At 39.6% G+C, this 21,914-nt stretch overlaps 1 protein-coding gene across 1 annotated transcript; it reads right to left on the reverse strand.

Moving 5' to 3' along the window:
- Positions 1–15,896: 15,896 nt before the first annotated feature.
- LOC133788953 (linoleate 9S-lipoxygenase 6-like) lies at positions 15,897–20,992 on the reverse strand. The gene is made up of 9 exons (XM_062226640.1): positions 20,717–20,992; positions 19,327–19,604; positions 18,850–19,090; positions 18,372–18,737; positions 18,160–18,245; positions 17,923–18,030; positions 17,500–17,804; positions 17,148–17,411; positions 15,897–16,908 (listed from the first exon to the last, which is right to left on the reverse strand). The coding sequence occupies exons 1-9, from the start codon at positions 20,928–20,930 to the stop codon at positions 16,155–16,157; spliced, it is 2,616 nt and encodes an 871-aa protein (XP_062082624.1). The 5' UTR covers positions 20,931–20,992; the 3' UTR covers positions 15,897–16,154.
- Positions 20,993–21,914: the final 922 nt, after the last annotated feature.

The raw sequence follows: 21,914 nt of genomic DNA on the forward strand, positions 1-21,914 counted from the left end.
CTTCTTGTGATACCTTGGGGGAAGTTTTGACCCATTACCAGTCTTTTTAGGCGCATTTTGGCATTGGAGTGGCCAAAAGGGCCTATTACCTATCTTGGGTAGCTTTTGCCTTTCTGGACACTCGACTGGAATATGGAAATCCCCAGATTCTGACAGTGTTTATAAGTTCTTGTGGTATTCTTCGGTGCTGAATTTTCGGCCCCGAGGAAATCCCAAGCCTTTAGAGACTCTTTCTTCTCCTCCCCAAGCAGTAGTGTTAGGGATTCTCGCTTTGACCCATCTTTCTTTGGGACAAGGTGATAACTACTTGGTTTGTTGTTTCAGATGTTCGAGGAGCTTCACCAATTACACCAACAAGGATTTTACGCCTTTGATGCCAAGATCCTCAAGATGGCTTGAGAAGTAGGGCAACACCCCGAGAAGGGGAAACAAGTAGCTGGCAGCAGTCAAGCCCTCGTAGTACGAGAGGGCTTCGACCTAGTGGCAACGAGGCCTCTTCGAGTGTGCCTCTCAGAGGAAGAGGCCAATGCAGGCCCGATGTCGTCAAACAATGCCTACCCTGTCGTGGGATTTGAGGCGGAGGGCATCCTCAGCAAGTTACGACACCGAGGGGCCTTGGAGAAGATTCTCGACCACTACGGGTTGGATGCCAGTGAGATGCTAGTACATCTGTCCCGGGAGGACGAGAGGGCGCATGAGATTATTCACGGGCTCGGATCCTGGAGTACCTCCCTTCTCCAGGTTGGTGCAATCCTACCCTTGCACCAATACTATGTTGACTTCCTCAAGTTCGTCGGCATAGCCCCCTTCCAGTTGTCCCTGAATGGATATCGGGTACTTACAGGACTTTACATTTTGTACAAGAGGCAAAACTGGCCCACCTCGTCCCCCGCCAAAATATTGTACGTCTACAGCTTTCGGCAGTGTTCAAAGAAGGGGGAAAAAGGTGGGTATTACACCCTGGTGAAGCACACGGTCCCAGGGAGAGGCTACAAATCCCCGACCAGAAACGAGAATCATGCTCGGAACTACAAGGACCAATTATTCTAGGTGAATGGGTTCCCGACAAGGACCAATCCTACCCTACTCCTAGACTTTGCTATAGTTGGCAAGCTCATTTTTCCTCGCGTGATTTCGTCTAATAGTACTCAACTCATAATTGATCTTTGAATTTTAAAAATATTTCTTATCAAGTCCCTACCATCGCACCCCTTTCATTGACTCCTTTAACGAAAGGCTTCGGGCAATGAACACCCTTCATGAAGAGGAGTTGGAACTCCCCTTCCTCATCACCGATGCCCACCTCTGGTAGTATGGGCTGCTGCAGGTGGGGCAGAGCATAAGCCCGGTGGTCCTTACCAAATTATAGGACTCAAAGCAATCTCGGCAGACGGCGAGGCTCCACGCGGACTATGTGGCCCCGCCATCAACGCAGCCGCGGAGGTGAAGGAAGACGAAGAGCTCGAGGTGGAGCTCGAGGTAAGGATTGAATTATCTTCCATGCCTCAAGGTAAATCCCCAATCCCTCTTCATTATGCTAGGCATGTAGGGGAGGGAACTAGTATCGACCATTCGTCCTTCTCTTCCTCTCTTCTTGAATGCAGCCAAGTCTCGGGGCGTCGTTGGTCCGAGGAGGAGTATCAAGACTACCAGGACCTCATCGACATGTTCCTCCGTAATTCGAGGAGGAAGAGGCACCCCCAAGGCTTCGTGCCTCTTGGTGAGATGACAGCCATGGATGCCACTTGGTTTTGTCTATACGAGACCAATCTAACACAGGAGATGGCTCGACTCATACGCGAATTTTCCCACTCTGTCCTCCATTTCGAGGAGCCTGATCATGGTGGCGCTCCCGAGGAGTTTTATACTTGGTATCACATGTGTTTTTATTTGTTTTTGTTTTTCTTTCTTTCCTAGAGACTAACCAGTTTGTTTCCTTTGTGCAGAAAGCATGGGACTCTCCGATCTTGTCCGTTCGAAGCGTCAGAGGGTGTTAGGACCTTTTAAAATAGGCGCTGTGATAGCACCAATTGCAATTCCCACATACACATCTGGTGCGGCATCAGACCCAGTTGCCCAAGCATCCTCTGTGGCTGCTCCACCGATCCCTGCCCTGAACACAATGACTGCCAGCGAGGTCATTGACCTTGAGGCCTCCTCCCCCCATGATGAGGGATTCTCAGGGAAGGGTAAGGAAATCCCTCCAGTCAAGGTGCCTCGGTTGATTGTCTTCCCAGAACACTATGATGGGGAGGACTCGGAGGTGTACATGGAGGTCGTCAAGTACTACAATGCCTGCATCAAAGAGGGCAATGAGGACTTCCAACTTTTAGCTTAATTTTTGTGCGAGAACTGGCCAAAGGATCCCATTATCCCTCCCTGTCGCGAGGAACTGGAACCTCTCATCACGGGGAGAATAGGAGATAGGGTCGTTCCGCTCAGTGTAGAGCTCATGCAAGGATTGGCGGCGTCCCTATGCGACCTGCTTGCTAGAAACTTCACCCGTTGTGGTAGCGACAACAAAGTTTTGCTAGTAGCTACTTGTTACACCCAGATTTCGAGAATGGGAATCTTGATCTCGAAACTCAGGCTCGTAAGGTGTAAGCTCGAGACTAGCACAATCGTCATGTGATCAACAAATCAGAGACAGTCTCGCTAAGCAGTAAATGACAACATCGGATTGATGAGCTCGGGAACTACGTAGTCTCGGAGGTGTTCCGAGGCTATAAGTTAGGCTCGCAACTTGCAATGGCAATGGTTCAACACTTGTATACATTTCTTGATTTATTTCTTGCCCTTAGACAAGACAATTCAAGCTCGAGTATTGTAAGCTCGAAGAGGATGGTCTCGTCAACTTCACTTGTTGGGAACATAGGCGAACCAAGGTAATGAGCTCGCAATATGTAAACGGTCTCGAAGGCGTGTGAATCTAGCATCCAAGTTCGTTAGTTGTGTGTGAACTCATTTATTGTTGTAAAATCCCTATGTTTAAGGGATCTGATATAATTTGTTATTAAATCCCAAATATCATGGGATATTACCGCGTACATAGTAACTAATGCATTTAATGACATTATTTTAATTGATTTGTAGAATAACTTCCCAATTTTTGTGGGAAGAGATTCGGTAAACCACTCCATATATAGAGTGGGATAATTCATTTGTATGGGGAGAGAGAGATATTGGGAAAAAATGTACAATTGCTTCTAAAAGCTATCAGAGAATTCCAAGAAATTGATAACACAGACTCGTGGACTAGGCATATTTTAACTGCTGAACCACGTAAAAAATCGTGTCTATATTATTTGTTTCCTCTGGTATATTTTGTTTAATTACTCTTCTTCTCTAAGTTGACGAAAAACGGCGTCAACACTACCAGCCGCCATTCTTCCTTGAGGGTAAATGTGCTATTTCTACCTAAGTTCAGTATTTATTTCTCTAACTTTTTGGCTGATTTGATATTCTGATTTAACATACTAGGACCATTAATCAACAGCTCAGGGACCTCATGCTGACGCATCCCTTGAGCTAAAGAAAGCTCGGGAAGGGCTTGCCTGGGCTTAGGAAGAATTGGCTCAACTCCAGGAGACTGCGGTCCCCCTGGTGGAACATTCGCGGTTTTAGAAAGAAGTGGAGGACACGAGGTCCAGTGTTCGTGAGGTGGAGGACCTAATGGCCACAGAGCGGTCGAAGCTGTCCACCATGGAAGAAACTTCCTCTAAGTTATTGGAAGATGCTGCAGGCCGCACCCGGACCATGGAGGAGGAGCTGACCAAAGCCTGTGAAGAGCTTTGGTTGAGCCAGGCGGAGTCCCTAGCCCTTGTCGATGTGCTGGAGAAAGCCAGGAGAGTCGCCGAAGAACTAGCGAAGGACTTTGATGTGATGGTCGAGGATACACACTTCGTTGTGTGGCAGAGCAACAGAGACATGGATCTCTCATTGATCGAGGATCCCAACATGAAGACAAAGCTTGAGGCACGTCTCAAGCTGGAAGAGGTCCGGGCAGCCCAGGAGAAGGAGGCCTTGGCAGCGGGCCACGTTCCTAAAGGTGATCCTATGATTGAGGTGGTGGCGGAGGTGCCCCTAGGCCTAGGGCCTCAATAATTTTGTTCTGCATAATTTTTTAATTAAGTAGGCCTGCGTCCCATAATTTATTGGGGTATAGACAAACAATGCTCGAGCCTCTGTGAGCACTATTGTAACTATTTTTCGTTTAAACCTATGCAGCTTGCACTACTTATTTTCCATGATTGCATCATTATTTCCAAATTCATCCTTTAACAAATATGCAACGTGGACTTGGCTAACTCAGTTTTTATCGACTTATTTTAGTACTTAGGCAATTTCCATGCGTTTAGTGTTGCTCTGTAGGATCGCGGTCCCTGAGAGTAATTTTAATGCTGTCGAGTGGTCACTCAACACGGCCCTACGTTCCCGAGTTCCAACGACTCAGGACGGGGCTTGCTTGTGGTACTCAGAGATTTAGGATCTTCCAATCAGTGCTCAGACATGCGCATCTAGTGTTTAATCTTAGGCTCGAGGTCATAAGAGTAACTTTGACGCAATATCAAGTGAGGGCACTCAACTATTCCATATCCTCGAGTTCCAACAACTTGGGCTTTAGGAGGTCTTATACTATAGGGTTCTTAGTGCTCGACATTTAGTGTTGCCTTCCAAACTCAATATCCTTGAAAGTAACTTTAATGTCATCCCGTGTTCTCGAGTCCGGATGACCCAGGACTCTAGGGGGTCATTCATATTAAGCTACCTACCCCCAGGAACATGGTCACCGGTGGGCCAACTTAGGATTATTGATTTGCCCCTGAGTACATGGCTTGGAACCTAGACATTCGGAAGTCGTGAACTCCCTATCCCAGGCCTATGATGTTTAGTTCCCCGCCCTCTGACTAGATTTCGTGACTCTATTTTAAGCGCTTGAGGTCTGCTCCTTAAGCGCTCCTAGTAAAGATGACTCAGGCTTCCATTCACATCTCGAGGATTGGGATTTGTTTACTGCCCCCCAGGCGCACACTGTCACCAGGAGAGTGCTAAATCCAATCTCACATTACTTGGATCTTTTCAGCAGTGTTTTTATCAAGCCATTTAGCTATGGGATCTGAAACTAGGGGTGTTTCACTCGTCGACTAGCCAAGCTCCCCACGTGATGGACTTCCCAACGCTATATTGTTCGAGGAATACGGAGACTTGGGCATAACTCCCCGGGCGCAATGTCCATGGGAGGCGTCCCAAGTCTGCCCCACGACCAAGTAGGAAGTATACTCGGTCTTCCGTTCACATCTCAAGATGAAAGGACTTGATCAGAGATCCTTGGGCACAATGTCCATAGGAGGTGATGTATGTCCATTCTCACGCTACTATGATTATGTCTTGGTTCTAAGTGCTAAGCCCTATTCTGCTCGAAACAAGCTTAGTCTCCTAGGTCGGACTCGACTAGTTTCCTTGGTTTTTCTATTCTCGGGGTGGCAACACTAGGCTTACTTCGCTTGACAATCTTAACTTCCTAGGTCGTTCCCCGTGAGGTGTGATGCTGCCCTAACTCCATGCTCCCCAAGTGATCGGAGACTAGTATGCATTGAGTTGTCCAGGCAAGCGAGCAGGTGCTCTTACACAACATTAACAGAATAAAGGAAACCCAAAAATATAAGGAAACAAAAAAATTTCTTTTTTTACTGTGTTTTATATACACGGTTTCCATTAAATAAGCCCGGAGGCTACAAGGGAGACTACAAAAATTAATAAGGTTTACTGCTCATATTACTGGTAATACCGGTGAAGATGCTTAGTATTCCAGGCATGGGGGATCAACTCCCCACTTAGTCAGGCCAATTTGTATGTCCTCGGACATACAACGCTCTCGAATTGGTATGGGCCCTCCAAGTTGGGTCCCAACACTCCTTATCCGGGGCCTCGGGTGGCTAAGAAGACTCTTCGCAGCACCAGATCTCCGACCCCAAACTTTATCCTTCACTTTAGAGTTGAAATACCTGGCTACCTTCTGCTGGTAGGATGCTACTTGAAGCTGAAAAGCTTCACAGAGCTCCTTCATGAGATCCAAGGATTCTCTCTGTAAAGCATGGTTTGTGGTCAGGTCATACGTATCCCATCAGTGCGTAGAGATTGCTGCTTCAATTGGGAGCATAACTTCATATCCATAGGCCATTGAGAATGGAGAGTGGCCGGTGGAGGTCCTGGCAGTGGTGCGATAACTCCACAATGCCCTAGGTAGCTTCTCGGGCCAGGCACCTTTCGCCTATTCAAGCCTTTTCTTTAAGATGGCCTTGAGCATCTTGTTGACCGCTTTCACCTACCCATTTTCCTGCGGGTGGGCAACGAAAGAAAATATTTTCATGACCCCGTGTCTCTGATAGAAATTCGTGAACACCTCGCTATCGAACTGCAGACCGTTGTCAGAGACTATCTTCCCTTGGAGCCCATAGTGGCAAACAATTTTTTCAATGACGAAGTCTAGCACTTTCTTGGAAGTGATAATAGCAAGTGGCTCGGCCTCGACCCACTTTGTGAAGTAGTCGACTGCCACTATCGCATACTTCACTCATCCTTTTCTCGCGGGCAGAGAACCAATAAGGTCAATGCCCCAGACCATGAAGGACCAAGGACTCGTCATCTGATTGAGCTCATTCAGAGGAGCTCGAGGTATGTTGGAAAAAAGTTTGCACTTGTCACACCTCTTGACATAGTCCATTGCATCTTCGTTCATGGTGGGCCAGAAATATCCATGTCTCAATATTTTCTTGGCAAGGCTTTGCCCCCCAGCGTGGTCCACGCAAAAGCCCTCATGTACTTCTCGAAGTATCATGCTAGCTTCTTGATTGGACACGCACTATAACAGAGGCAAGGAATATCCCCGCCTATACAACTTTTTGTCCATGATAATATACCGAGGTGCCTGATAGAGTAGCTTCCGAGCTACTTTCTTATCCTGTGGCAACTCCCTTTAGACGAGATATTTAATTATGGGCTCCATCCCATCGTCCTGGGGCTGGATCGCCTCCACCTCCTCGGGCACTGAGATACTTGGAGACAACAAGTAATCGATGGGGACTACATTGATCAGTTCAGCGTCCTTGGTGGTTGCAAGCTTGGCCAGGGCATCAGCGTTCGAGTTCTGCTCCTGTGGCACTTGCCGGATTGTGAATTTTATAAAGCCATGCAACATCTCTTGGGTCGTTTCTACATTTTTGTTCCTCAGGCTTGGTACTCCCCAAGTACTTGATTAACTACCAGTTGTGAGTCACTGAAAATCTCGAGGCCCTCAGCCTTAAGCTCAAGCGCAACTCGAAGACCAGCAATCAACGCCTCATACTCTACCTCATTGTTGGAGGCATTGAACCCAAATCTTATGGCACTGTGGACCCTGTGCCCTTCGGGGATACTAAAATGAGGCCTGCCCCGGCCCCATTCTCATTCGACGACCCATCGACATATAGCTTCCACGTGGGCCCTTCTATTGGAGCGTTTGTAGGTTCCTCATGATTTCTCATGCACTCGGCGATGAAATCTGTCAATGCTTGCCCCTTTATGGACATCCTTGGGAGGTAGGTGATGTCAAACTGGATGAGCTTGACAACCCACTTCAAGAGTCTCCCAGATGACTCTGGATTTTGGAGGACTTGCCGCAGGGGGTGGTTCGTGAGGACCTTGATGGGATGCACCTGGAAGTAAGGCCTCAACTTACAAGATGCTACCAATAGGCAAAAGGCCAGCTTCTCCATAACCGAGTACCTGGTTTCCGCTCCGAGGAGCCTTTTGCTCACATAGTACACGGGATGCTGGACGCGACCTTCTTTGCGGACTATGGTGGCGTTGATGGCACTCTCAGACACAACCATGTAGAGTAAGAAGGGTTCCTTTTCCACAGGCTTTGATAGGATAGGAGGGTTCGCCATATGAGCCTTTAGTTGCTGGAACGTCTGCTCACATTCCTCCGTCCTCCTCGGAGGATGTTAAAGAAAAGGATGCACTTGTCTATTGCCTTGGAGACAAAACGGCTTAGTGCAGCGATCCTTCCAGTGAGGCTCTGGACATCCTTATGCCTTCAGAGGGACGACATGTCGATCAGGGCTTTAATCTTTTTGGGGTTTGCCTCTATTCCCCGAGCGCTAACGATGAAGCCCGAGAAATTTTCCGAAGTAGCGCCAAAGGTGCACTTCTGGGGATATAGCTTTATCCTAAACTTCTGAAGAACTAAGAACACCTCCGTGAGATCCCTCACGTGGTGAGGGGTCGTTCATGACTTCACCAGCATGTCTTCCATGTACACCTCCATATTCCACCCCAATTGCTCTTTGAACATTCGGTTCACGAGCCTTTGGTAGGTGGCCCCAGCATTCTTTAGCCTGAAAGGCATCACCTTATAGCAGTAAACTCCCTTGTCCGTTCAAAAGTTGGTGTGCTCTTGGTCTACGACATGCATGGAAATTTGGTTATACCCCAAGTACGCATCCATGAAGGACAAAAGCTCCTACCCGGAGGTGGCATCGACCATCTGATCGATCTTTTGGAGAGGGAAGCATTCCCTAGGGCAGGCCTTATTTAGGTTGGAGAAGTCTATGTAAGTCCTCCAAGTGCCATTCAGTTTAGGCACGAGGACTGGATTGGATACCCACTTGGGATACTATGTGTTTCGAATGAAACTGTTTGCAAAAAGTTTGTCCACCTCTGCCTTTAGAGCTTCCTCTCTAGTCTAGTCAAAATTTCGCCACTTCTATTGGGTTGGGGAGACGTTTGGATCAACATTAAAGGCATGTAAAATGATATTCGGGTCAATTCTTGTCATGTTGGAGTGAGACCAGGCAAAGACAACCTGGTTTTCCCAGAGGAAGGTTAGGAGCGAGTTTCAGAATTTCTCCTCCAAATTCTTCCCAAACATGGTTCTCCTATCATGAGTGGCCACATCAAGAGCCAACTCCTTGACTTCCTCCATCAACTCTACTGACCTTTCCTCTTGAACTCGCGGGTCCAGCTCATCTATCTCTTCTGTTAGTACCGTTACCACTTCTGCACTCCTGAGAAGAGACTACTCATGGTCCCTTGTCTCGACTACCATTACTGGTTGTCGGAGGGAAACACTATAGCATTGTCTCACCTCCTTCTGGTCTCGTTGGACTGTGCCAATTCCCGAATCCATGGGAAACTTTAGGAACAGATGTCAAATCGAGGTGATAGCTCCGAATTCCACAAAATCCGAACGCCCTAAAATGGCGTTATAGGCAGAGGGACAATCTACCACCACGAAAGTGCAATACTTAAAGGCATGGCGAGGTTCTTCCCCCAGTGTCACAGGTAACTTAATTTGGCCCATTGGTATTAGACCTTCTCCCGAGAATCCATAAAGAGTCAAGGTGCACGGGGATAGGTCGCTTGTTATCAACATGATCTTCTCAAAAGCGTACTTAAACAGGAGATTCACTTAACTCCCATTGTCCACCGGGATCCTAGCCACCATCTTGTTTGACACTTGGCTCACGATCACCAAGGGGTCATGGTGTGGGAAATTGACTCTCCAAGCATCGTCCTCAGAGAATGTGATGACTTGGTCAGTCAGTCATGGCATCTGGGCTGGTAGTTGAGTCAAGGCCAACACCTCATCATCGTGGTATAAGGCTCGCGCATACCTATTCTACGAGCCTCTGGTCCTCTCGAAATGGTCCCCACTCTACCATTCACCGGAGGGGATTTGTTTGCTATTGGCTGTGGCAGAGCTATGGGCACCGGGCTCGGAGATATGGGAGCAGCAGGCTGCGCAGGTATTCTTGTTGTTGCTGTGAGCGTATTGTTCGCCAAACACATTGAAATCATTTGAAATGTATTCACCACCTCTATCACTTCAAGTCTTTATCTTCCTTTCTAGTTGATTTTCTACTTCACCTTTATAGATTTTAAATGCATTTAAGGCCTCATCCTTACTCTTAAGTAAATACACATAAGTATACCTAGAGCAATCATCTATAAAAGTCATGAAGTATCTATTTTCTCATCTAGTCAACATGTCATTCAATTCACATAAATCACTATGTATTAAATCTAGCAAGTTTGAACATCTATCAACAATTGAAAAATGTTTCTTTACCATCTTAGATTTAACACATAATTCACATTTATCATGCTCATTCATATCACAATTAATCAATTCACATTTAACAACTCTTTTAATTGTGTTATAACCTATATGAGCAAGTCTATTATGCCACAAAGTAATAGAACTGGAATTAACCACATTGCAAGATTTAGATGTCATATCATTATTGTCACTATCATGAGCACAAAGTTTTATCATTCCATCATATGTATAACCCTTTCCCACAAAAGTGCCCAATTTAGTCAAAGTGAGTTTACCGAATACAAACTCAATTTTGATACTAGATTTACTCAATAGACTTCCACTCATAATGTTTCTAGTCATATCGAGAACACTGAAAACATTAGGTAGGGCCACTTTCTTTTCATTAGTGAAGAACACATCAATGAAGCCCCTTCCAAGTACTTTGGATCTCTCACCTTTGCACTTTCAAAGGTTTTGAAAAGAGTTTTATCATAGGTTGCATGAATGGTGACACAAGTATTATACCACCATCCTTGGGTTGCATTAACTTCACTAAAGGTTGCAATGATCTCAACATCAAATGAATTGGCATTGTTATCCTTAATTAGGTTTACAATGATCACAATATCAAATGCATTGATCTTAGTATCTTCACTTTCTTTTGTAATGATCTCATCATCAATTGCATTGACATGGTCACATTCTCTTAAGGTTGCATTAGTCTCATCACTACATGCATGAACTATGTAAATTTTCTTTAGGGTTATCATACATTCCTCATCGAATGTATTATTCTCAATTATGGTTGAAATACATTCTTCATTAAATTTAATCAAATTCGCAAAGATCTCATCATCAATAAAAGTGACAAAATTAAAATTATTTAGAAGTGCAGTGATCTCAACATCAATTGCCTTAACCCTGATTTCATTATGGTTAATTTTACAATTACCATATTTTTCATGATGATCAAAAACTTTATAAACAAAACAAGTATAACAATCATCCTTGAATTGTTCATTAACATTGACCATTGTATTCTTAATATAAACAATAATCTCAAACTCACAAAAATATGGCAGCAAACAAATTTCATTCAAATTCTTGAAATCTACACATTTAAAAATAAGGAATTTGAAGATACCAATATCCTTAAGTATGTAAACCCATTGTGTTGTCTCATCCTTTATTGATGAAGACTTTGAATCCATATCCACATTCATGTAGAGCATATCTAAATATAACTTTCTTTGATCTTTCATGGTTATGTGTTCAACACAAACCAAGTCTTGAAGCAAGGATTTGAAGGTTGAAGAAGATGAACAAATTAATTATCTCATTGTTGATTATACAAAACACAAAATAAAGTTTATAAATTAGAGATTTTGATTGTTGGGAATATATGGCTTTATAATTTGCAAATCAACAATTAATAATGGGAATAGTTCAATATTTGAAACCCTCAATGCTAAGCAAGAACCTTATGTTAGGGTTTTATGCCCTAATTAAAACTCAATTTCTTTGTAATCTCATTTATTATCAATAAAAGAATAGAAATCATTTTTTGACTTGGTCAATCACTTTGCTCACATGTTTTATTTTCATGATTATTTGTTTAATATAAACTTCTATTAAATCTCGAGCATATAGCTAATCGTATTTATAGTGACGTAATCACAATGGAATATAAATATGATTATATGTTCAAAATAAGTTAGTCCTAAAATTAGTTAGTGCAAAGGATTTACACTGACTTGCAATCTATGATACGATCTACTTACACATCGTAGTGTTATGTTCTTTCCAGAACATTAGCAAAGTAGATAAGACCGGATGTATTTGTTACATCGGACTGGGCCGATTTTGACAGTTGATAAGATAAGTAAACATACTGTTATTATCTATTCTAATCATATCATATAGTTGACCATAGGTCAATTCAATCTCAATTCTGAGTGGTTAGTATTCTAACTGATTGTATTATTTGAGTTCTTTGACTTGTTCGTTACCAGCTTACCCTACAGACTAGCCCATACTTACATCTTGGGAACTCGGTAGTATAATTGAGTGGGAGTGTTAATCATAGATATGAACATCTATAGCTTCTGATGAAGAAGTGAAATGATGGTTTTCTTTTAGTTTGGTTCAAGGTGTTAAATGATAGAGATCTCATTTCAGTAATTAAATTAGTTTACTGAAATATCATTTACAAGGAACTAAGTGTTTTAAGGATAAGATACAATGAGGGGTAAAACAATATTTTAGTCCCATCTCATTGTATACAATCTATAGAGGATTGAGTGACAATTATGGTTGTAACAATGGATAATTAATAACGTATTCATATTTGTTATAGAGTGTTCTATGAATTCAAGAGTGCAATTCTGAGTCTTTAGTTGAGTTACGAGGAATTAATAAGTTAGTAAATCTATTTGTTAGATTTATGATAACTTATTGGAGGTTGATTTCATAGGCCCATGGTCCCCACTGTACCTTGGATAAAATCATCTAGATAGTCTCAATTAATTTATGTTATCAATTAGAATTATCAAAATTGATAAGGTTAATTTTGGATAGTTTCACAGAGTTATGTAATTTTGAGAAGAAAAGAGAAATTATGGCAGATTTACTAATTAAGATAAATTGATATCTAAATTAATAAATAAGTTTAAATCAAGGTTCAAATTATAAATAATTAATTTGATAAATGATTTAAATCATTATTTAATTAATTAAATCAATAGAAAATAATACAGGCCTTGATTTTAAGTCCAACGGGTTTATAACAAAATGAGAAATTTCACGGGCCTAAAGTCCATGATAATTTCGACCTAGGGCTGATTATTGGCTATTATTTTATTGATTTTTTAATTAAATAAATGACATAATTGAGTCTATAAAAGGAATGTTAAGTGAGAGTTGAAAAGAGAAGTCAGATTTCTGAAACACAAGTTTCTGATAGTTTTTAGATTCTCTCTAAACATAAGTCATTTCTAAGCCTCAATTTTCTCTTCTATTCTTCTTCTCTATGTATCTATCTTATGTGTTAAGAATTTTTTCACTCTAGTGTAGGTGATTCTAAGGATACTTTGGAAGACTATGAAGAAAATTGAAGATCGGTTCAGTTTCTTGGTAATACTCTACGACAAAAAGGATACAAGAGTTAGAGAAACTGAAGAAATGCCTCATTCATTCCGCTACATATAATGTAAGTATTCTTATCATTATTTCTCTTTGAATTCAATCTTAGAAACATGTTCTAGGTTATCTCATATTAATTTGTTTAATATTTTATCTACATGAAAATAAATAAAGATCATCTATAAGTTTTCCCAACACCTTATTCAAAGTATGAATACAAATCTTGATAATCAAATAAACATGTTCATAATATGAATGTCAATCTTTAATATAAGAAACGAAATGATTAAATGATAATAAGATGAACTTAGAAATATTTAATCATCAATACTAACAAAGAAAACACAATAGAGTTACACAAAACAAAGTTAGGGTTAGATTGATACAATCTTTGATTTAGAGCAACTTGAATCTTCAAACTTGGGGAACTTCTAAGGCTTATACACAATAAAAATATTGTTGTCCTAAATCTCTATTCCAAGTCTTCCCTATTGCTTGAAGCTCCAACTAAGAATAATGAGATTTAGGATTTAACAAGCCTTGAAACTCATACAAGTCAAGCAAACCTTGATGAGTTTCTTGGAGAAAACTTTGGTCTTTGAGAGCTAGAGAGAGAGAGAGAGAGAGTTGGAAAGTGTGATCAAGGCTTTACAACTCTAATAACTCATATTTATAGAGTAGGTTATTAGTCTAACCAATAAGATTAGAGCATTTAAAACACATCATTTAGAGCATTTTACATAACTGTACTGCTCTAAAAAACCGTCCAGGCGATGTATCGCATGGCAGGAGATACATCACCTGCTGGGGATTTTGAAGCCCTTCGCATTTTGGCAATGCTACACCACTTGGGGGGTGACGCATCGCCACCCCTCTGACTTTGGAACCTTACAATGGTCCTAAAATTTCTCCAAATGGTACCAAACTTTTGGGGAATGTTTGGATACCTCATTGTATCACTTTAGACTCATAAAAGTCACTTTTAGATGCCTTCTACATAATCTCTTGTTTTCACTTCTCCTTAAGTGAAAAACGTTAAGTGTTTTGAACTTTAACGTGTAAACATCTTAATCATTATATTTAACCAATCTTAACACTTTGTACTTTTTTTTTCTAGTGCCTCCTAAATCTCCTTTGCAGAAGTGGTGTTGGTGTAGAGATCATACAAGTAGTCCGAAAAGGTGTTTAGAATGGCCACGACATATTAGTTCATCTTCTTCCCTTTTCTTCCTTTGTTTGACCATCTCTTGAGAATCACCTTCCTTTGGTGGAATTAAAGCCTTCAAGTCCTTGTCCAATATGTATGAGACCTTCAAGGTAGTGAGAAGAAATTTTATCTTGTCTTGCCAACGAACGACATTTGACCCGTCAAAGTGATCTAGGCAAACAAAATCTTGTGACATAAACTTGAGAGCGGAAATGGAGGAGGAACTTTCTTCCATGGTGGTTAGACTTAGAACTCAAAAAACCAAGAAAAATAGAGAATTTGATTGTTAGGAAAGTGAGAAGTCACCACCCTAACTTTGCAACTCTAAACAGTAAAGACAAAGTAAATATTAAAATTAATAACACAAAAGATGATAACAAACACAAAAACGAAATCAAAACGTCCCTATGCGAGAGATACAAAACTCATTGTAACAAAGCTTGCCACGATGAGAATCGTTGTCCAAATTCTCTATTCCAAGCTTTTCCCAAATCGTTTAAAGCTTCTACAGTGATGAAATGAGAATTGGGATGTAACAAGCCTTGAAAATCACACAAGTCAAGCAAATCTTGGTGATTTTCTTGGAGAAAATGTGTGTTCTTGAAAGAACCAGAGAGAGATTTGAAAAGTGTGATCAAGACCTCTCAACTCTAATTGACTCATTTAGTAGTATAGGCACCGTCATTAACTCTAACCAATAGGATTAGAGCATTTAAAATTTGATTTTTGAGCCAAAATTGCACATTTCCCTTATAGTAACAGGCGACACATTGTCTGCTTCGATTGGTGTAATTTGAGGAACACATGCGATGTGTCGCGTCTAACGCCTGAAAGCTTGGTCTAACTTCTCAAAAGTGACCTTAAACACTTCCAAACATTCCCAAAATTTTTGGGCATGCTTAGATATCTCATTGTATCACTTTAGATCTAAAAATACAATTTTTAAGTGTTTACAACTAAAACTCAAATTTCACATCTTCATTATATAAAATTGTTATGGATTTTCAACTTTTGAGTGTAAAACCACTTAAGCTTTACCCTCACGATGGCTTGGAGCCACTTTGTTGGCATTTTTTTTTAATGAGGAAATCTCTAAAATTAAGAAAACTTTGACCGAAGCCCTCTTTGAAATTGAAGAAAAAAAATAAAATAACCATCCCGTAATAAATTAGCTATTACAACCTTGTAATGTATGAGTGACTAATAACACTAATCATCTTTGCTAAATCACCAAGTGTGTTCCTCATATAGTATCGAAAATCATTTTTAATGAATTAGTCAAGAATATTATTTGCAACCTTTTAAAATACCTTTATGTAGCAAGGAGTCGAAGGAACTACCATTAAATTTAATGAAGTTTTTTAGTGTTGTACTATGGCTCATGTTGATTCTCATCCAATCGGGGGGATTAAAAATATCATACGACACTTAATTCATTTAGAAGAGAATTTCAAGCCTAGCAAAAAACTTGGAAAAAAACTTTATTTAATTGAGATTCATACACGATTAAGCATCATTCATAGTGCAAGTAAATTAGTACTACAAAAGCCCAAGGCCCTCTTAATGACGCCAACACTTATTCCATCCAAGTGGAGACTCAGGCGACAATAAGTACTTACAAGCACACCGAATAATTAAGACACTTAACATAATTTTGGGAACAATAGGAAAGATAAATAGTTGAACAACAAAAGCAGCAACAACAACACAATTAGACAAGCTTTAGATTGAGATGCTGTTGGGAATCCCCCTACCAGTGAGCCCTTGTTCACTTGTAGGAATGAGCAAACCATATGGGAACTTGACTGGGCCAGCTCGATTCTTCATATTCAAATCATTGTTCCTCCTCATAATTGCGTCTTCAATTTGACTAAGTTTTCTTCCAAATTTGTCAAAAGCTTGCAAGGGACCAGCTTCTAATGTCCAATCAGGATTTTCTCTCTGACCAAGATAGACCTCATCTGAGGCATGCCTAGACAAAATCTCAACGAGGGCAATCCCAACAAGGCTTTGAAATTCAGAAGTAACTGTCAGTAAGAAACCTTTTTCAGGGTCAGACTTAAGCTGCTCATATTCTGGAGTGCCTTCTTCAGGCATGAACCGTCGACTTAATGTGGGGCGATTTGGAAGGTACCCAGTAAAAGAATACTGTCCAAAGTTGACAGCTGCATGAAGAGCAGAAGAAATCCATATGAGTATGGTGCATGACTCAATTAGTTCCTCAAGAGTTTTCATTTTTGGCCACCAGGTCTCATCTTTCTTGTCACCATGACCCACTTCCCTAACTTCCTTCCACCATGCCTGAAGTTCTGTGTCTTTCTGGACACTGGCATCAGTATTGTAGTAGTAAGAGCAGTATTCTTTAACCCAAGATTTAATTGCAGACCATATCTCTAGCCCATCAACAGCATATGGATAGTCTTCTATCAACAGACGAAGCCCATGAGGAGAATTCAAATCCTGTACCGCAACTCCTCTGAATAGAGCCATAGAATACAATGTTAATAAAAGAAAATCTGAAATACAAAACTTTAATTTTTAAAAACATTTCCCTTACTTTTAAACCAACTTAATCTCTTTTATATTTTGTGCCATTAAAATAACCTTCTCAACGCTGATTTCATCACTGGATATGAAAATCTACCATGCAATTTAGATATTACAATAATTAATAGAAACGTGATTTTAGCTATCATCTATGCATAATAAACTTGCCTTTTAATGAGATCTGTAGGAAGTGCTTGATCAGTAAAAACCCAATCCTTATAAACCACCGATGACAATTCCATAGCATACTTTCCTGGCAAAAATGTGGACTCTATAACACCATTTACACTAACAAGACTCTGTCTGGCAAGCGCATTTATGTTCATAGTGTCACGATAATGGGGTTGCAAGAGTTTGTGGATTGGGTGGAGTGCACTTAGCTGCCTATTTGTTGCTATCACAAAAGGCTCAATCACTGCGTGTGTATTCAACCTGTAGACCAACCAAAATTCAAGACCATAATAAAACATTTCATCTTGAATAAAAGTTATGTGATCAACTTTCTTTGACAGTTTCGTACCAGTGACTAATGAGCTGATGGTAGCCGGAATCAGTTACAGCAGCATAAGCTTTAGCTAATTGCCAAATGGTAGCTTCAACACCTTCGTCAGCTGGGGTATATACTTTGCTAACAACACCATATTGATCACCATCTGGATGTGGTAAGCTTAATTCTATGGCAACAGGCTTTAATGTACCGTCATTTTTCAAGAAGATGAGAGTTCGAGTTGCATAAGCCTTTGAAGAAGTTGAGTTTATCCTCCTCAAGTATGGTATGTACGAATCATGGTGATCCAATATAAATAACTTGTTTTGAAAGAGTGCCTATTCATTCATATAATAATCAATTGCATTAGTTGTTCGTCATAAGAATAAGAAGATATATTTATAACCAGAAGCTCCATTTCAGGCTCTTGACAAAAAATCTTGCCAGGAACAATACCTCATGTATACCTAGCCCTTCCAAATTGTTCTTAATGCGGTCCTCAGTAATTTTGCTAGTTTGATCACCATACAATTCAGGGTCTAGCTTGCTAGTCGGTGGGAACTCCTGTAATCAATATTAGACAAAATTAGGACCAATGATGTAATGACTTCATTCGTACAACTACATTTGGATATATAGTCGTTAATAACTGTTGCTATTTAAAAAAAAAATAGCATGAAATAATAACATTACTTTTAGGCGACGAATAAGGACAGGGTGCACACCAGCAACCATTTCTCTTCCAAATTCTTCATCAGTCCTCCATGCAGATTTGTCCGCTACATCAAATCATTCAAACCCGAAAAATTAGAGGGTATAAAATAGCTACTGAAATATTACAAGTGTAACAAGATGATTGTAGGATACTAAAAAAATATAACTTAAGAACGGGGTTGGCTATATACCTTTTATCACATGAGGCAAAGGGAATTTAAGGAACTGTTCACCATCAGTTCGAAACATTTCCTTGAGCATGTCGAAAGGAACGTTTTTCCTGATAGAATCAAATACTGATGTTGGTAGCTTCAATCCTCCTTCATACAAATCATGTACTTCTTGGAAACTATCAAACTCATTACGAGTTTGATCAAAATAATGTTTTAGTGCAGGTACGATGGCTTGGGATAAAGACTTGAGTCCATAAGCAAGGAAGTCTGACATCTTCAAGTGACCAAAACGTTCATCTCGTGGAACGTAAATGTCTAAAGATTCAACAGGATCTAGAGGTTTCATAAGATTCACTTGTTTTAGCCTGCTCTCGGTTCTAGAATCTATTGAATATATATATAATATAAGAAAAAAATGTTTAGAAGAAGAATCAAAATCCCAAATCTGCATTACGTACTTGCAAATAATTGAAAATAACATACACAAATGCCTAACCTGTTTTGGTGGTTGGTCTGCCAGTTCTTCCTCTACGAGGGTAAGGGAATTCGCTATTCTTTCCAAGGATTTTACGAGCAAAGTTTGAACCTTTATCAGGTTCACCCAAATCGTTGTACACATCATAGTCATAGACTCTGTCCCACTCCTTGCGTTCTCCTATTCCATCTCCTCTCAAGTTCTCAAGCTCTTCCTTTCTATACTTAAGCAGTGGTGCTGGTGTTGCACTCGGAAGATATGACTACAAAAATAAACCCAACCAACTTTACTTCTATAAATTTAGTAGTAAATACCCCGAATTTTTTTTTTTAATTTTTTTCTCATTGCGTGCTTTAGTCAGACACATGGAGAGCTTCCCTAAAAAAACCAGACCTAACTTTTTACCAGTACAAAATTAAGGAATTTATTAGAAGACCTTCAATGGTTCATGAATTATGGAGTAGTTTGAATCCACACAACTTCAAAACAACACATTACCTTGTTTCTGAAGAAAACGCGATTGTAGTTGTATTTTCTGGCTGAGTAAACCCAAGAGTTGCAGATGAAGCGAACGACACCTTGACCAGGAACATCATCAAGGGTAATGGTCTTGAGGAAGAACTCATCGACGTGATTGTTCTTGAAGATCACAGCTTCAGGGACTCCAATGGATTCGTCCCACTCGAAATTCACTCTAAACACCGAGTCTCCTGGTGTTAAAGCAGGCAAAGAAGTGATCCAGTTCTCTAAGTGAGCTTCTTTACTGAGCTTTCCCGCTGCGACAAATTTTAAGGCACGAGAGAAGTATAAAGAAAAGAACCGTTTTTACTTTATCTAAGAAATAAAAGCTGGCTAAAACAAAAACACTATTGAATTTGTTTGCGTCTTCATCACCGGTTTTACATGGTAAAGAAACATATTGTTTAAATACAAAATTATTGGCAGTACACTATTACATGCCTGTACGTGATTAATTACTACTAATTCTATTTGATCAGCTAATTACGTACTGCCCTTGATATATGCAAGAAAAAATACCACTCATTTTCTAATAATTAATACGTAACCACTTATCGATCTCATATAAATAAGGTTTTATACTTTTGGACGTGTGTTTTTCCTATTACTTATTTGGATTTGTGTTTTTATAAATTATTTTTTGGACTTTATATTTTGTAAAATGGTTAAAATAGAACTTTAAACTCAATTTTGATGAAGAAAAAATTAAATATAACAATACAGTTTTTAAGCAGAATAATTTTATTTTTGTTTTGAATTGTTAGTTTGGTAAATTATTTGTGATTTTAGTTGAGAAAATATTGACCAAAATTGAGTTTAGGGTTCTATTTTAACTATTTTACAAAACATAAAGTCCAAAAAATAATTTGTTAAAATACAGGGTCCAAATAGGTAATGAAAAAAAATATAGGTCCAAAAAAGTATAAACCCTATATATAAATAAATAAATATACAAGGTATACGACTACGACGCATTTTTTTTTGCACTGGTATATCATTTTTTCGGTACTATATAAATTTCAAAAAAATTTACATGACATTATAGATATTTAAAATATCATACAAATTTTCAAGAAATTCTGAATAGTTTACGAAGCTAAAAGTATAGTTCAAATTGCCAAATTTTACATACGTATCAAAAAAAATAGGCACATATGTAATAGATACTTTATACCTATTTTAATACCATAATTTATTCATAATTTCTTGAAAATTTATAAGATATTCTAAATAGTTATAATGTACACCTTCATGTAAAAAAAACTACGATTATATGCCGAAATAGAAAAAAAAAATGCACCAATAATGAAAAAAAATGCCTTGTGATAGCTATATATATATATTTGTATAGAATATTAATTGTACGTACAAGTGTGACCACTAACAAGCTGGAGAGAAACTCCATTGCCCAAGAATTCGCCGAAACGATCAATAATGGCAGTGCTAGTGTTAACGGTAGCGGCTAAAGGGTTGAACTCCAACACGTTCTTCTTCACCAACACCACTGATCCCTTTATCTTTTTTCCACCGCTGAGCCCACTAGTGAACGAGTCCAGTACCCCTATGCCTTTCCCTAGCAACATCTCTTTAATCTTTGATTAATCTTTAACTAATATTATAATAATCAACTCCGATAAGTGGTAGTACTAGTAGAATATTGATGATTAACAATGGAAGAGATGGGTTTTATTTATAGGGGAACGACTGGGTTATGTCAATACGTGGAAGATACCTTTTAAAACAGTTATAAGTATAAAGTAATATATCTGTTCAAATTTAATTTTAATAATAATATGCACACATCCACATTCAATTATTCAGTTTTTTTCAATTAAAATGTGTATAGATTTTTGTGATTGGTGAGTCAATCAACGTGTGCCTGCCAAGGCAAAATGACAGCAAAGACAATTAATATATCATGGGGCAGTTCAACGTGGATCAAATTTTTGAGAGATCTAAATAAATATATGATACTAAACTAAACGCTGAAAAAGGACGACCAAATAACTTTGAGATACTAGCTTCGTAGTTAGTTACCGAGGTAAATTTTACTATTCATGCATAATAGTCTATTATTACAAAAAAAAATATATATATATCACCACTATTAACTATTTCATTTTAAAATGCTAAACATACCTCATCTACCCAAATACTCTTCCCAATTTTCTACCAAAAAAAATTGAAACTATCATTTCTCTCTCTACACTCTTGGTTTATCTCTCTCTCTCTCTCAAACCTAACAAAAACTTCAAAATCCCGAAGAGCCTCAACCCCCGTCGATAGGGGTGGCAATTTGGGTCACGACACGAAACGATTAAGGTAAACACGAACACAACACATTTAATAATCATGTCGTGTTCGTGTTTGAGTTTTTAACATGTTTAATAATCGTGTCGTATTCGTGTTTACTTTAATCGTGTCGTGGTATAATTGTGTTGACCCGTTTAATAATCATGTCGTGTCATAATCGTGTCATTTCTCTCTATACACTCTTGGTTTATCTCTCTCTCTCTCTCAAACCTAACAAAAACCCTAAAATCCTGAAGAGCCCCAACCCCCGTCGA

Source organism: Humulus lupulus, chromosome 7, assembly GCF_963169125.1.
Source record: "Humulus lupulus chromosome 7, drHumLupu1.1, whole genome shotgun sequence".
NCBI classification, from domain to species: Eukaryota; Viridiplantae; Streptophyta; class Magnoliopsida; order Rosales; family Cannabaceae; genus Humulus; species Humulus lupulus.